At 29.0% G+C, this 15,812-nt stretch overlaps 1 protein-coding gene across 1 annotated transcript in view; it reads left to right on the forward strand.

Annotated features, from left to right (window-relative positions):
- The first annotated feature begins 259 nt into the window (after positions 1 to 259).
- The window catches only part of LOC125067498 (neuropeptide CCHamide-2), a 38,514-nt gene continuing 22,961 nt past the window's right edge, over positions 260 to 15,812 (forward strand). Inside the window, exons 1-2 of the mRNA XM_047676158.1 lie at positions 260 to 382; positions 13,184 to 13,259. Coding sequence (XP_047532114.1) covers positions 260 to 382; positions 13,184 to 13,259 — 199 coding nt within the window. The remainder of the gene's footprint in view (positions 383 to 13,183; positions 13,260 to 15,812) is intronic.

A 15,812-nucleotide genomic window follows, 5' to 3' on the forward strand; every position in this document is an offset into this window, starting at 1 on the left:
GAATTATTAATACAAATTAAGCACATAAAATTCAGTGGTGCTTGCCTGGGTTTGGACCCGAAATCATCGGTTAAGATGCAAGAGGCGAAAATTTGTTACAAAATGATAAATAATACAAAAAATATTTTTTTATTTTCTTGCCTTGATATGTCTTTAAACTTTAACATTAAATCAATGACTTAATGCAATCATTTAGGGTTTAAATTTGAAAACAGATCTATTGTAGGTTACAGTTCAATGGAATTGTTTATTCCGTGCCATGTCGTGTGGGTTGCTAGCTCTATCGCGGGAGCTTAAAAGCGCGCGTACTGCCCGCCCAGGCGCACTCTTCAACACGCGCTATCGTGGTAACAGCCGAACTTCTACTCCAGAAACTGAAGACGTAAGTATTTTAAAAATATTTATTCATAATATTATAATCGTGAATTCAAAATATTAACCCTTGCTTCTTATAAGAAAGAACAAAATTTGATTTTAAAATAAAAAAAAAGTTTAAACACAATTTAATAATATCGAAATGAATCCTTAAAACTCAAATATTTTACTTGTTATTTAAAGTAATTGATTGAAATAAATTTAATAAAATACACGAGATATATCTAAGTCATATAGATTTGTTTTTAAATGAATACATTTTTAATAAAAAATAATGTTTAAATATTGATAAATAATCCACTTCTATTATTATGATACAAATGCCTTAAGTAAAATATTAGGACGTGAAATAGTTACTTTTAGCAATTATAAGTTTAAAATGAAAAATAAAAAACAATTTAGTCATAGTTGATTTTTCCATAAGCAGTGTTTTACGGTATTTAAGAAGTTCCGCATTACTTATAACTTGCCAAAATTAAAAACTAGATTCTTTAGTTTCTTCAAGAAAATTTGATTGTCACGTATAGTTTTCTGATTTCACGTTTCAAGTGGTGTCATATTTATGTGAATTACGTTTAAAAAATGTGTCTCTTCAATGTATTTAAAATTAAAGTACACTTTTGGAATCATTTAACAAATTATAATACTTTCGCTACCACTGGAATATTATATTAAAAAGAAATGGCATAAAACTTAATACTCACTATATTACATTATTTATAAACAGTAATAAACACTTGAATGAAAATTAACGAATACAAATAATAAAATAACGTACATAATAATTATATGATATTTCATCTTATGTATAAACTTAAATAGTAAATAGATTTTATTTTAATTAATTAGTGAAACAATAATTGCGATAGATTATAAAAACTTTGAATACAAATGATAAATATTTGTATTGATATTCAATCTCAATAAATGGTGTTCAGTTTAAACATGTCAGAAAAAATTAAAATTTAATTGTATTCGACTTCTTAATATACTATGGTACTAAGAAATGACAGACACGAAAAGTAGGAAATCACTAAAACTATTACATTATACTATTATATATTTTATTTGGACGAGTGATAGTGAAAAATCACTAATAGATTTCTTAAACCCAACAAAATCACATAATATTTAATTGCGTTCGTTTATTAAATAACGTTTTAATTTAGTGAAAATTCTTTGAAAGTGAATTTATTTAGTGAAAACGATTTAAATATTATAGATCATATTTTTGAAAGAAACTCTTTAAGCATATTTAAAATATCTTTATATATATATTATATATGTTAATTTAAACAAAATCTACGGAAATATAAGTCCGACTTGTATCATCTTATCAAGGGACTTATTAAGAAAAAATATTTTATTAGGGAGGGTTGTTGAGGATCATATACTTAAAAATATATATGATATATATAGTTAATAATATTTGTTGAAGATATATATCCTTACGTTAAGAAACGGAATCGGAACAGAGTAATTAAAACACGAACGAATCTGGCAATCGTCCTAGTAATTAGTTAATGTAAAAAACTTGAATGAACGTATAAATTATTTACTTGGTGGTAGGGCTTTGTGCAAGCCCGTCTGGGTAGGTAGCACCCACTCATCAGATATTCTACCGCCAAATAACAGTACACTGTATTATTGTGTTCCGGTTAGAAGGGTGAGTGAGCCAGTGTAATCACAGGCACAAGGGATATAACATCTTAGTTCCCGAGGTTGGTGGTGCAAAGGTGATGTAAGGAATGGTTAATATTTCTTACAGCGCCATTGTCTATGAGCGATGGTGACCACTTACCATCAGGTGGCCCATATGCTCGTCCGCCAACCAATGACATAAAAAAAGCAATGAATATAATATAGACATATTTGTATTTTTTTATGTTATTCAATTAGTTTCATCGTGGCTTTACTCGTTGTTATGAGCCGAATGCATTTTGTTAGAATTGAAATATAGAAAAACATCCATAGTATAAAATTACTGGCCTATAACAAATGATAATCCAACTTTTTTATATCGAACTTTTTAACATGACGTTTTTAAAAATATTAAAATTGTTTTATTTCTGTTTTTCTTTAACATTTACTTAATCATATTAATTATTTTTACTTTATACGAATGTCGTTGTACGGATAAATCAAAACGCGATTATGTTGCATCGTAACCATACATTTAAAATTAAAACTCCAATATTTTTTTAGATTTCAATAAAAAAAACATATAATTATTTATTTATTATGTTTTGCTAGCGGATGTTACATAAATTACACACCAATGAAATCATGTACAAAATAAGATACATTATGTACACCCATTCAAAAGCAAAAACTGCATGCATAGCGTTCTTGCTCCGATTACAATTATATAATTAAATATTAAAGTGCTTGATTAACATTAAGTAACAATATTTCGACATTGAAAGGAGAAAAAAAAAAAGAAAAGTGAAGAACAGAAATAACAAAAACCACATTACAAAGTACTATAAGTTTACATATTTACATTTATATGCTATTGTAACATTCTTTCTGTAATAACTTTACGGAAAGTCTTAGGTGAGTCCGTACTGATATCGAGCAAATCACTAAGCCCATTGTATAGTTTACACAAACGTGGTAGTATTGAGTTTTGAGCAAAAACAGTTCTGCAGAGAGGTGGTACTAACAGCGTAATAGGTTTTCGAGGATATCTGTAAGGCACCCTGAAATTTAATTTAGAGAGTAAGCTTTTATTAAGAATTAAACAAAATTCAAGAAACCGATTCTTTTTCCGATTTTTTTAACAAACACTTACTCGAGAACCTTCATAGAATAAATCCTTAATCATCTAAATAAGTCTAGCCGTTTTCGAGTAAAAGATGAACATATAAAATAACTGACACGTCGAACTATTTTCCTTTAATTCGATTCATACATTCATTCTTCTACCTAAAGCTTTAGATATACAATAGAATATTCCAAAACGTTTTTCTAGACGAAAAGAATGAATGCTACAACTGTTTGTTAAAATATGTATTATGTATTTATGCTTCATTGGAATAAAGTGCCTTCATAGTGCCAATGATAGGTACAACTTACCCGAATTGTACAAAGAATTATTTATTATTACATACATTAAGAAATATTATTATATATTCCAAGTATGTTTATACGACGATAGACAGAATTGTTTTGAGTTAGTATTCTTTGATTTTCATACAGGATATTTATGTGAATTTGTGTATGATTGACAAAGAGTAACGACTCAGTTTTTCTTTAGCTGATTTTTGTCGGAAGTATCTAAGCTCGGAGAAGCGGAGGTAGATTTAAATTTATTTTGAACCGACTTCAATAAAAGGAGGTTATCAGTTCAGCATTTAACATTGTTAGAGTGTTTTTGTCCAATAGAAGTATAGATATCAATTTCTTACCAATAGCTATATTAATTAAAACAATCATTCTTAATAAAAATATAATCGATTCTTATAAAATATATATATATTATTGCAGAATATATCAAAAACGTTCAAAGGAAAGACTTGAGACGCTTGTTATTTAAAATATTTTAATCCTATTGATTATATTCATATATAATTACATATAGGTCAGTTTTTTTAGTAATATAACGATAAATTTCATAAGAAAAGATCACTGGGGTTTTCAGTAAGAGGTATTAGGCTAGTAGGTTAGTGGCTCAATGATCAATGTTTTTTCTAAGCTATTTACTTGGTTAAATTACAAATTGCAATGACATTTGTCACTTCACTGAGAGACAAACGGAAGTAGTTCCGTATGTACATAATTTTGAAATTGTATTAGACAAAAAATAATAAGTTATATTACGGGTAATATGGCGTTGTGTTAGTACATTATTCACTTCACTGCACTCGCTCTTCTATATGTATATAACTGTAATTATTGTCAAAAGGTTTTACATGTACGTGTCTAATATTAAATATACAACTTTTATTCTTAAATTTTGGATGGAACCAACTCGTCACAAATAAAAAATAAACGAAATCGCTTCATAAACGTCGGAGGTATCATACATAAAATGAACTACAATCGAGTCCTCCAACTTATTTTTTTGAATCGCACGTGACATTGGCGAAATGATCAGTGCCTTTGTGGCACAAATAAAAGCCAGAAAAAATAAAAAAAAATTTTTTTTTATGCCGCTTAAAAATTATGTGTGATGTCTATGACAGAATGTGTCATACGAACGGCCAATAATAACGACAGGTACCTCAAAAAAAGAAGTAACCAATTAGCTTCACTTGACGCGTATTATATTATGATAATTTACAATTTTATTAATATATTATGCTTCTATAAGTAATATTCCTTTGATATTCAGATTATATACGCAATAGAGCTTTTTAAGCACCCGCGGGATTTCATATGAGGTTTTATAAGATAAACTGTAACTAGGAGAGAGTGCGAGAATTATTCGTAGATTATTGTCTCCTTTTAGTTTATTATTATTATTATATTAATCGTACAACACAAAGTTAAAATAGCGATAAAATTGATTCAAACTAAAAAATAGTTACGTTGTACTAGAGGGTGTTTTTTTTATTAAAATATAATTCATTTAATTTCCATACAGTTATGAAAAGTCACAATTGTATAGGCACATACATTATAAGGAAAATAATATTAATTAAATTCAACTAAGAAAATATATTTAGAAAAAAACCGTTAAAGTGCGAGTCGGTTTCGAACACAAAGGGCTCCGTACATCATTATAATGATGATTATCTATAAAATTGACTGCTGTATGGGAGCCCCTTAAATATTTATTTTATTCTGTTTTTTAGCATTTGCAACAGAAATACATCTATGAAAATTTCAACTGTCAAATATCACGGTTCATCAAATACAGCCCGGTGACAGACGGACAGTGGAGTCTTAGTAACAGGGGCCCGTTTTACTCTTTGGGTACGGAACCCTATAAAGTATATATAATAACACGTACAACGACTTAAAAAGTAACAAAGATTATAATGGAATGTTCTATCAAGTATAACTGTTAAGAGGTATAATTATTTATAGCCATTTATGGATTATTAGTTCATCCTGTGACCCTTAAAGATAGAAAGTTATTAAAGTTTCAATTTAATTTTCAAAAATAACTTGAAAGTTACCGAGTTTTAAGCCGATCTGTTAAGACGATTACAATGTTTCTTTAATTTAATGAATACAACTTAAAGCCGTAATAACGAACAAATTCAAAAGGAGATTGCAACGTTTTATGATATTTTTGCAAAATGTTACTAATCTTATTAATGAGGTTTTGTAGATATTAATTATATTGAGTTTAAGTATGTTTGTGAGTATTTCAATATCATATAACATTGTTTCATTAATACTTTTAAGATTTTCATGCTAAAAGAAAAAAATACACTAAGATTCTTTTTTTAATTTCATTGTCTTTTAATTATAAAGAATGGCAACATTATTGTGCCTGAATGAAAATACAGTACGTAATATTTTAAAACTTACACAGAATATTCGCAATGTAAAAGCACAGTCGAGAATTACATGAGGTATAGATATATTTATTTACGAAGGTGCGCCCCTATACGTTAAATTATGATACGCGTGCATTAGTTGAGTGACGCTCGCGTATACTATATATCTTAGTGTGCGTAAGTAGACACAGCAAAATATACAAATTAAATTATAATGTGAAGTTTATTTTATAAAAAATAAATTTAATCTTATGTTAGAAAATCAAAAATTACGCTAGTGGATTCATACTTTAGAAAAAAATATGTAAAAATAAATTAATCGTTTTGAAAATTTACAATTAATTAAATATATCCATATATTATAATTAAATATATATAAAAAACAATAATAAGAATATTACATAACATAAAAAAATAAGGCTTATTTAGTAATAAAAATCTTACAAGTAGGAATTATTGTTAGTGACTACTTACATGTACAGGTCGACTCTGTATATTTGTAAATGATATTTAATGTCTTTATTATAAGTTTGTACTTATCGTTTTATCCCTTTTGACAATAGTAGCCATTATTTGTGTCAGGTTAAAATCTGGGATTTTAACATCGCTAAAATTATTGCTGCTAAAATATTTTATAACTTGTATATTAATAATGTTTTTATTTTTTAATGCGATCTGTACGTAAGTATAATTTTCATACAATTTTTTGTAAAATGTCATGCGTACGAGCTTGCACAAATCCCTAACACCATAGAATAATAAACCAGTTACTAGTTAAAACTAAAATGACTGATTCGAGTTTTTAAGTAGTTCCTGAGAGTAACTGCATTAAATGGCAGTAGTTGAGTCCCTCTGGACCCCAGCATGAGATTCGTTTTAAATGATACAATGTCGGTGCTAATGACTTTCGACACTTGTCTTTTCTCTGAGGGATAAATATGGAAAATAAAATAGAATGTAGAAATATTATGCTTGCAAACACTTTGGGTACTAATTTTTTTTTGCATGGTAATAGTTAAGACGGCCCTCGTTCGAATTGGACGTAAATGTAACGCAGTGTTCAGGCGCAGAACTAATTATTGTGCCAGTTGAAATAAATGCGACTAAAACCGTCTAATTTGTATAAAGTTTCGTATAAGTTAGATTCTTTATAGAAAAATTGAGGAGCCCTTTGTGATAAGAGGAAGTCACGTAGCAAAATTCTTAACATTGTTAACTTGTGTGAATAAATTGTTTATGTAAATAATGTATAAGTTATCAGACAGGCGCAACATTAATGACGTCAGAGTTTTTATTATAAATACACAACCGCTTAAAAAGAAAAAATAACAATTAAATAATTAATTCAAACAAATAAGTCCTACATTTTTTTAAAACAAATAACATTATATGTACGTATATCTGACGTGTATGGGAATCAGCTTTTGATTTGACAAGTTTGACAATTGTTTTCATAAAATCTACAACAAAAAAAATATAATTTTGCAAAGCAAAAATATTCAATTACTGTAATAGGTAAATTTTAATTGTTATTTAATATACCATTTATTAAAATATTGCAAATAAATATTTACGGACACATAATAACTAAGTTATGAAAATATTATGAAATTCATCAAGAACACAACTGACAGTTAACTTTTTTTACCATCGTGACAACCCAAAATGGATGTCCTTCTTTTACTACGTCTGAAAGGTGACGTCACTTCCTTGACTACGTCATTCAGTTTTCGCTTTGAAATATTAGCTAGCATTACATTTGAAACTATTCATATTTTTAGCACACATTAAATTCATTCAGAATGTAGATTCTACCTAGAAGAACTTACATACAACTTAAAACTCGATAGTATGTTTCGACACTACACGTTGTAAAGGAAAAATCAGATATATATATTTAAATGAACTATCAAGTGGACTGAGCAGGACAGAGACTGATCTAGGAATTGAAGGCCCGCATAGGTGGGCTGACCGTCAGGGCGTCACGGTAGTATGCGAAAGCGATCCCGTGGCGCTTACCGATGAGACGGAGAGGGTACCGCTGGTTTTTTAGTGGGTATGCGTGGTGTGCCGCTAACATCTTGGGCACCGGCGAGTCCCACATACCCCCCACTTCCACGTGGGGGAAACGCATAACGCGTTTTTCCAGCGAAAAAAAAAAAAAAGGACAGAGACTGATACGATAGTATATTTAAGTTAAGTAAGTAAATAAGTTACATTATGTTATATGTAAACCCATCTCATTTATTTCAATCAAGAACACAAACTTTGCGTATGAAAACTTTTGGTATTTTATCACTCGGGCTCTGTGTTTGTCTAACAGATTATAGTTATAAAAACATTATTTTTTTTTTTATCGTTATTAAAAAGGAGAGAGAACATTTAAGTTACAAAACTGTGTGTGACTTCTATTATTTTTTATACTAGTTTGCGTGTAAGATACTAGATCTTAACCAATGGTTGCGGGTTGAAACCTGAGAAAGCACTACTGAATTTTCATGTGCTTAATTTGTTTTTATAATTCATCTCGTGCTCGGCGGTGGAGAAAAATATCGTGAGGAAACTTCAACGTAATTCTACCACACGTGTATTCACCAAATGCATTGGAGCAGCGTGGTAAAATAAGCTCCAAACCTTCTCCTCAATGGGTGACGAGGCCTCAGACCAACAGTGGTACACTGACTCAACTCGTGGGTAAATATATGTAGTAGGTACCTTATGAGCTTTACTGTAACGTGTATGTAAAAGTTCTTGATCACCGGTTTAGTGATTAGACGTGAAAGCGTAACAAGCGAACACACAAACGTATTTATAAGATTAGTTACAATTCCAATTGAATTTTAAAACAATTCTTCCGTATTTGTTATATTTTAATAATAATTTAATCGTGTTCCGATTTTTAATTAAAGTCTTCGTTATTGCTCTGCGAATTATTTTTTCGTAAGCTCTTTATTGAGCCTAAAATCTTACGCCTAAAGTTATTACGTGGTTATTTTTTATTAAAAATAATAGAAAGAATGACAGCTAGACGGACAAATAGGACGCTTCGTGTCAATATTTTTACCTATTCATATAAGTAGCACCAACTAAAAGCCATAATAAAAAAATACACCGTAAAAAATATAAGCAACGCCATCGGTAATGAGCTACTAATCGAACCTAAGATATACCAGTTGAACTAACTGTACAAGGAACCTTCCTTTAATTCCACTGGGTTACTTAAGAGTATCTCTTAAATTTGAAGAAGCTACTACAAGGTATTGATGTTAGTAGGTAGAATAAAATAAGGAATGAGGATCTCATTGTGAGGAAGGTCTTGAGCGTGGATGTGGATAGATATAGAGGTAGGGGACTACCAAAGAAACGATGGGTGGATTGTGTGAAAGACGATATGGTTAGAAAGAATGTTACTTGTGAGATGACGTCCGACAGAGAAGTATGGAAAAAGAAGACATGCTGAGCCGAGTAAGTAAAATTGGAATAAGGGCAGGAGCATGAGGTAGAATAAGTTATATCTATGGTAAGTATAGTTTAGTTACTAGCCAAGAAAGCTTGTATCAAATTGCAAAAATACTTACCAACATTGTCTGAACAGTGAATCAATTTACGTTTGGGTAATTCGACTTTAATTGTTTTTATAAGTTTTATTTTTATAGGAAATCAAAGTTCCTTTATCGCATCCTTTATGCTTTTTGCCTTTGTTTATGTGTATTTCTAATATTCGCTTAGATTTTCTTTTGAGTATTATTTTAATACTATTTTTATATGTCATTTGAAGACATCAGTAAAATTTTTAAGTGTTACGATATCTAAGAGCGTAAGAAATTCCTTATTCGTGTGTAAAGAGATAAACTTAAAACAGTTCGAGTATTTTTATTGACATTTTTATTTCGTATGTGGTGAACTATTGTTTGACAGATGATTTATTTATCTAAGACGGATTCAAATATCGGTACAGATAGAATATTTAGATTTCGAACGTGTTCCAATATAGTTCATTTTTTTTTTTTAAATTTATATTTGGAATGCCGTATATTAGCAATGCCAAAATGTAAATATTAAGTATTTACTGTACATAAATAAATATAGTATTTCGACAACACATAATCTCTTTCATATTCCTAAAGTTGAAGTATCCTTTTTTTAAGTTACGTAAGTAAGTGCATACATATCGTAAGTAATAATTATAACAATAAAAATAAATATTTTTAAAATGTTATTGATATGGGAATTATATGAATTACATTTTTAGGTTACATCGATCATTCTTCATCCTGATATCCATCTTAAGTAATAGTTGGAAGAATAACATAAGCCCATAAGTCATACGTATTAAAAAAAAAAAAACTGCAAATACAGCCCTATTTTATTTTCACTTATTTTTGAGCTAGATAGAATTTAATATAAAATAATGTGTGTGTCCTGTGTTTCAACAAGTCCGCAACAAAATGTTTCAAAGGATTATATTTGTAAAGGATAATTAGTCGGTTAAGTATACGGACTGCTAATTATAATGTTGTATAATATTAGTATTTCGGTAATAGTTCTATAACAAACGTCGTGATCATTATATTGTTTCTCAGAGTATACAGACTTCAATATCATATTATTAAATTGTTATTATATTAATATTGATTTAATGTTTCTGTTAATAATTATTACATTAATATTTTGGTTAATATTTTGCATTATATATAGGGAAAATTTCTACTTTTTAAAACATATGAGGTGGAGATACGATAGAAGAATAGATAGTTTCAAGTTCGAAGTAAAGTACAATGCAAGCGAGAGTTCTGTACATTTCTGTTATTTTATGACGTTATGAATGCTATCGAGTGGTGTACGAAATATAATCAAATTGCTTGGCGGGAAAATTCAGTTAGGTTTGGAAATCCAGCAAGCAGCCATTTTGAATTGTTCGCTTGGATAAGCGCACTAGAATATTTAAATATAGATATCGAGAAAGAAGTATATTATGCGAATCGGTGTTGTTGTTATTTAAATTCATTCTTAAATGATACTATGCTATATGTTAATTTATGAAAAATATATTTTTATACATAATTTTATTCATATTTTGCTTATATTTATATTCAGATATGTATAGGAATATATAATAAATGAAAAAAAAAACAATTACAATTAGTAAAATTAATCAATTAAAACAGCGAAATAGGCTTTGGTTTGAATTGTTGATTATGTTAATAAGAATAAATCTGTAGAAGACATGCAGTTACTACGTTTTAAAATTATATTTAGAGAACATTAAAATTAAAATGTAATTATATAATGTACAAATTATTATTCTGTATAATTCAATTTTTATTTTTTCCCTCGACTTTGCTTCGTACCGCCTAAAGAAGGGATAGATTAAAAATTAATTTAACATTTATGAATGCTGATAAATTTCTTTAAAAGCCCATAACACTTTCAAAGTTTTATAAGTAAAATAAATAAATTAAAGTCGCTCTTTTATTTTTCGAATAGTCCTCTTTGATGTCTATAAGTTGGTTAACTTTCTGTAATGATTAATATTATTAATAAAATAAAAAAATACACTTGTGAAGAAATAACACTACGATTCATGTTTTGTTTTTTACGAAGCCTATAAAATCAAAGCTCGTTAAACAAAGGCCAATTGATTTTATTATGATTAACATAAAAATATACATTGTTTTTGAATTTGTAAACATACACATTGATTACAAACATAATATATTTATGTTAGTAAATATTTATATAAAAAATATTATTCTTGTATTTGTTCTTTTTTTTTTTTTAATTTTAAATAGACTTGGTAATGTTTCACCTAATGGTAAATGGTTACTACCATCTATAGACATTGGTAATAAAATAAATATTACCCATCCCGAGCTTAGTCACTTGTCTATGATATAAAAAGGGTTGTTCATTGTGCCTGTAATGACACTGGCTCTCCAACCCCTCAAACCGAAACAAAACAATACCAAGAATTGCTGTTTCGCGGTAGAATATGAGATCAGTGGGTCGTGCCTACTTAGATGCGCCTGAAAACAGTCCTCCGCAAGTATAAGTCTCTCATAAAACATTATTTTAGATAGACAATCATTAAACGTTAAACGAACATCGTACGTACAGAGACATTGACAGAATATTTAAAGCACTATAAATTCACATAAAAAAGTATTATGAATGTACAAAATTATAAAAAATAAAAATTCCCAGTTTCAATATTACCTCATTTGATTTACAACTAGTGTGTGAATAAAAAAATAATATAATAACCATGAAAACCATTAATTTAACAGAGTTCGGATATTTAATTAAATTATGGATTATAATTGTCTCGTCACAATAATGATATTAAAACCAACTTTGTCAATATTTACAATAATATTCTTTATTTTTAATGACTTACAATCGCGTATCCATTTATATGATGACTAGCTACAAATCGCGACTTTGCGCGGTTAGAATTAATGACAGAACTTTTTATCTATCGTATCTTTGTGAGGATCTTTTTCGGGCTCATGCTGAGCGACTCACCAAAGTTTCATCACAATCGGATGACTGGCTTACGATCGCGTGATGATTCTTATTTACATATATTTGTAAAATTACCAAGTTCCCGACTTCTCATAATAATTGCATCCTAACTGAGGCTTCTATTTGCATCTCGACTTCGACATTGTTATATTTATCCCTTGAGTTAAATGAACTCGAAATCTTGCCGGTTTTTCGTTGTAGTACTTTTAATAATTATTTGATATGACTTTGTCAGATGTTATATTTATAGAAGAGGATGTACGAAATTAGTCTTTCGGGTCTTCATAAATTATATTCCTTCAGCGATTGCAAAGTCGTAAGGTACGATCATGATTTAGTTATCGTATATATTCCTAACGCAATTTTTTTATAGGAATATCTATAATGAATGCTAGCACATGAATACTTTTATTTAAAAATATATAATAATAATAATTTTATATGTAATAGATTGGCGGACGGATAAATGTGCCACCTGATGGTAAATGACCACCACCACATAAACATTATGCGCCACCAACCTTGGGATTTAAGATATTATATCCCCTGAGTCTGTTAACTACACTGGTTTAGCCTTCAGATCGAAACACAATAGTACCGAGTATTGCTCTTTGGCGGTAGAATATGTGACGACAAGGTGGTACCTACCCAAACAAAACCCTACCACAAAGTTATAAAAGTTAAATTAACATCATAAACAAACAGTATTAATTCAAACCAATTACGTCTGTTTTGTAAGTTTCTAAAAGCCTATACCTGAATTATTTTAAGATTACGACAGTTATTGAAACATTTTTTCTTTTGTTTTTAAAATATAATTATTGTTTCAGGTTGAAATGGCGCAAAACATCTTAACTCTGTCCGTCATGGCGGTGCTGGTTTTTTCAGTCGGAGTCAGCGCTAAACGTAAGTATAATTGACCTTGAACGTTTATTTTGAAACATTAATTATCAACATTAATTATCTTCAACTCAACATAATATACCTACCCTACGGATTTCGTAGAATTTCGTATAATTATACCATCCTGTAATTTCAATATAGTTTCATTATTAATAACTGTTTATTCCCTTTTAAATAGATTGAAGTATCATTCGTTAAATTATTTTAATTTTGTTTTAGATAATATACATAATACAGTATTTAATTACACCACTGTCTATGGTGACCATATGCTCGTCGGACTAAATAAAAAATGTCGAAAATTAATACAAATAATGATTAATGGGAAAATGAAATTGTTAGTATTGTAGAATCTTCGTTGAATAAAATTATAACAGAATTGTTTGACTGACATAAAATTCATAGCTTCAACTGACGGTTCTAAATGCATACAATTGTGCACAGGAGGTTTTTATACAATACAACTAGTTGTCGTTTGCGATTTCGCTCGCGTTTTAGGGGTTGATCGGAGGGTTTGGCATAAAAAATTGGCCTTCATTAGAGTTCAAGCTTGCTAAATACCTAACATCAAATTCTCTTCAGTGGTTAGGTTAGCTTTTGTAATATTCGTGTACTTGACAAATAATAAATTTATCAAAATTAAATTTAGTCAAATAGGAAATATAAGGTGGGTGTGCGCCACGATGAAAGATTTTGAATCTAGAAGTTTGTTGTGTGGTGATAAAAACAAATTAAATTAATTTGCTATTCATAAAAGTCTGTCACAATAGATATTAAGAAAAATCATCATCGGAGTGTTCGTCGGATTAAACTTTATAGAGAAGTTCATCATTTGTAATGTTAGAAGTATGAATTTCAAATTAGGTATTTAGGTATTTTTTTATTTATATACATTTAAAAAGCCTTTTAATATTTACTAGTTTACCTGGAACTAAGTTATCGCGATCAGGGTAAAATAGATAGCAAGGAGGTTACCCAAAAATTCGAATATTTAAGAAAAGTCTGCCCTTAAAAAATATCGAAGGATAATATTACGGCTAGTTATTAATAAAACGCCAAAATATGAAAAATTATAAAATAATGTTCATACCCAAATTAATTTTATAACGTGGTAAAATTTGTCTGTTTGTATGTAAGGCGTAACCTTCGCAACTAATAATCCAATTCTAAATTTTTTACCCTGGTATAATGTTACATTATACCCGAATTATATCTGTACCGTATAATCTGCTACAGTGTGAACCCGGACGGGTCGCTAGTTTTATTTAAATTTGTAATATTAAAGCAGAATAATATTTCTATTCCATATGAATAGCATATTTTTTACCATTAAAAAAAAACCCACACTAAAATAACAAAGAAAAATTAAAGATGAGATACACATATAAAGAAGAAAATAAATATATATATTACATAAAAAGCAAGAATACATTTATTTACTTGATAATGAAAGGATATCTTAAGATTATTTCATACAGTTGATTAATTATTTTTATTTAAAAACGGACTCTTATTCCGAACCAATCTTTCGTACACAGTTTTCAACAATATGACTCCAAATAGATTTTCAAACATACAAACCAATACGTACATACGTTCGCGCATTTCCCTGATTAGACCTTTTTCAGTTCGGTGGAAATTACTCTAACTAGACGGTACAGGCTATTGTGATTTCCTTTTGCTCGAGATAATGTATTGTTGCTTCAATGTTGCCAAAACCAATTATCGAATGTGTAAATTAAGCCTATAGGTTGGCAAGACTTTTTAATTTCTTGCTTTAAATTTTATTCTTTTTTTTATATAAGCTTCGTTTTTATCTTGGTTTATTTATGACTGCTTAAAAATAAGTTCGTTTATTGGAGTTAACATAAGTCTATTTTATTGAAAAAAAAAACACTTTACTAGCCAGGATATTGGTCATATTTTTGATTATATGCTGTTATGATTATTATCATGCTGGTGTCAATTAATTTTTTAATATTAATTTATGGTTATTTGTATGTAAAGAAGACTTACCTGTTGTAGAAGGAATGTGTTTGAGTGTAATCTTGGTCTAGAAGTATAAGTTGTTTCAGAGTGAGATGATTTAGTATCACACAATACTAGAGCATACAGCTCCTGTATGATACTAAATCATCTTACTTTTGTCATCATCATTCGGCAAAACCTAGAGCATTTTCTTAGTAATTATCATATACTGGAGTCATTTCATGAAATTAATCAAATATCATCTCATTATCAGGTAGCATCGACCATTTATATGAATCAGAAAGAAACTTGTTCCAAAAATACACCCTTACGAAACTCCGTTGCTAAACTTGAAACGGGTAATACTGCGTAGAGCAGCTAATATAAAACTATAGAACCTTCTCCGTAAATCTTCTGGTAAAAGTTCTATGTATATTGGTATAGTATTTCTTTCAGATAGGCATTAAAAATCCACGTTTATTAGCAAAGATAGAAGATATATTAAATATTAGCAAGACCATAAATCAAACGTTTGTTCCATCTAAATATATTTATGAGGCAGACTGTAACGTCAAAATATAATTACGA

This window comes from Vanessa atalanta, chromosome 11, assembly GCF_905147765.1.
Source record: "Vanessa atalanta chromosome 11, ilVanAtal1.2, whole genome shotgun sequence".
Taxonomy (NCBI): domain Eukaryota; kingdom Metazoa; phylum Arthropoda; class Insecta; order Lepidoptera; family Nymphalidae; genus Vanessa; species Vanessa atalanta.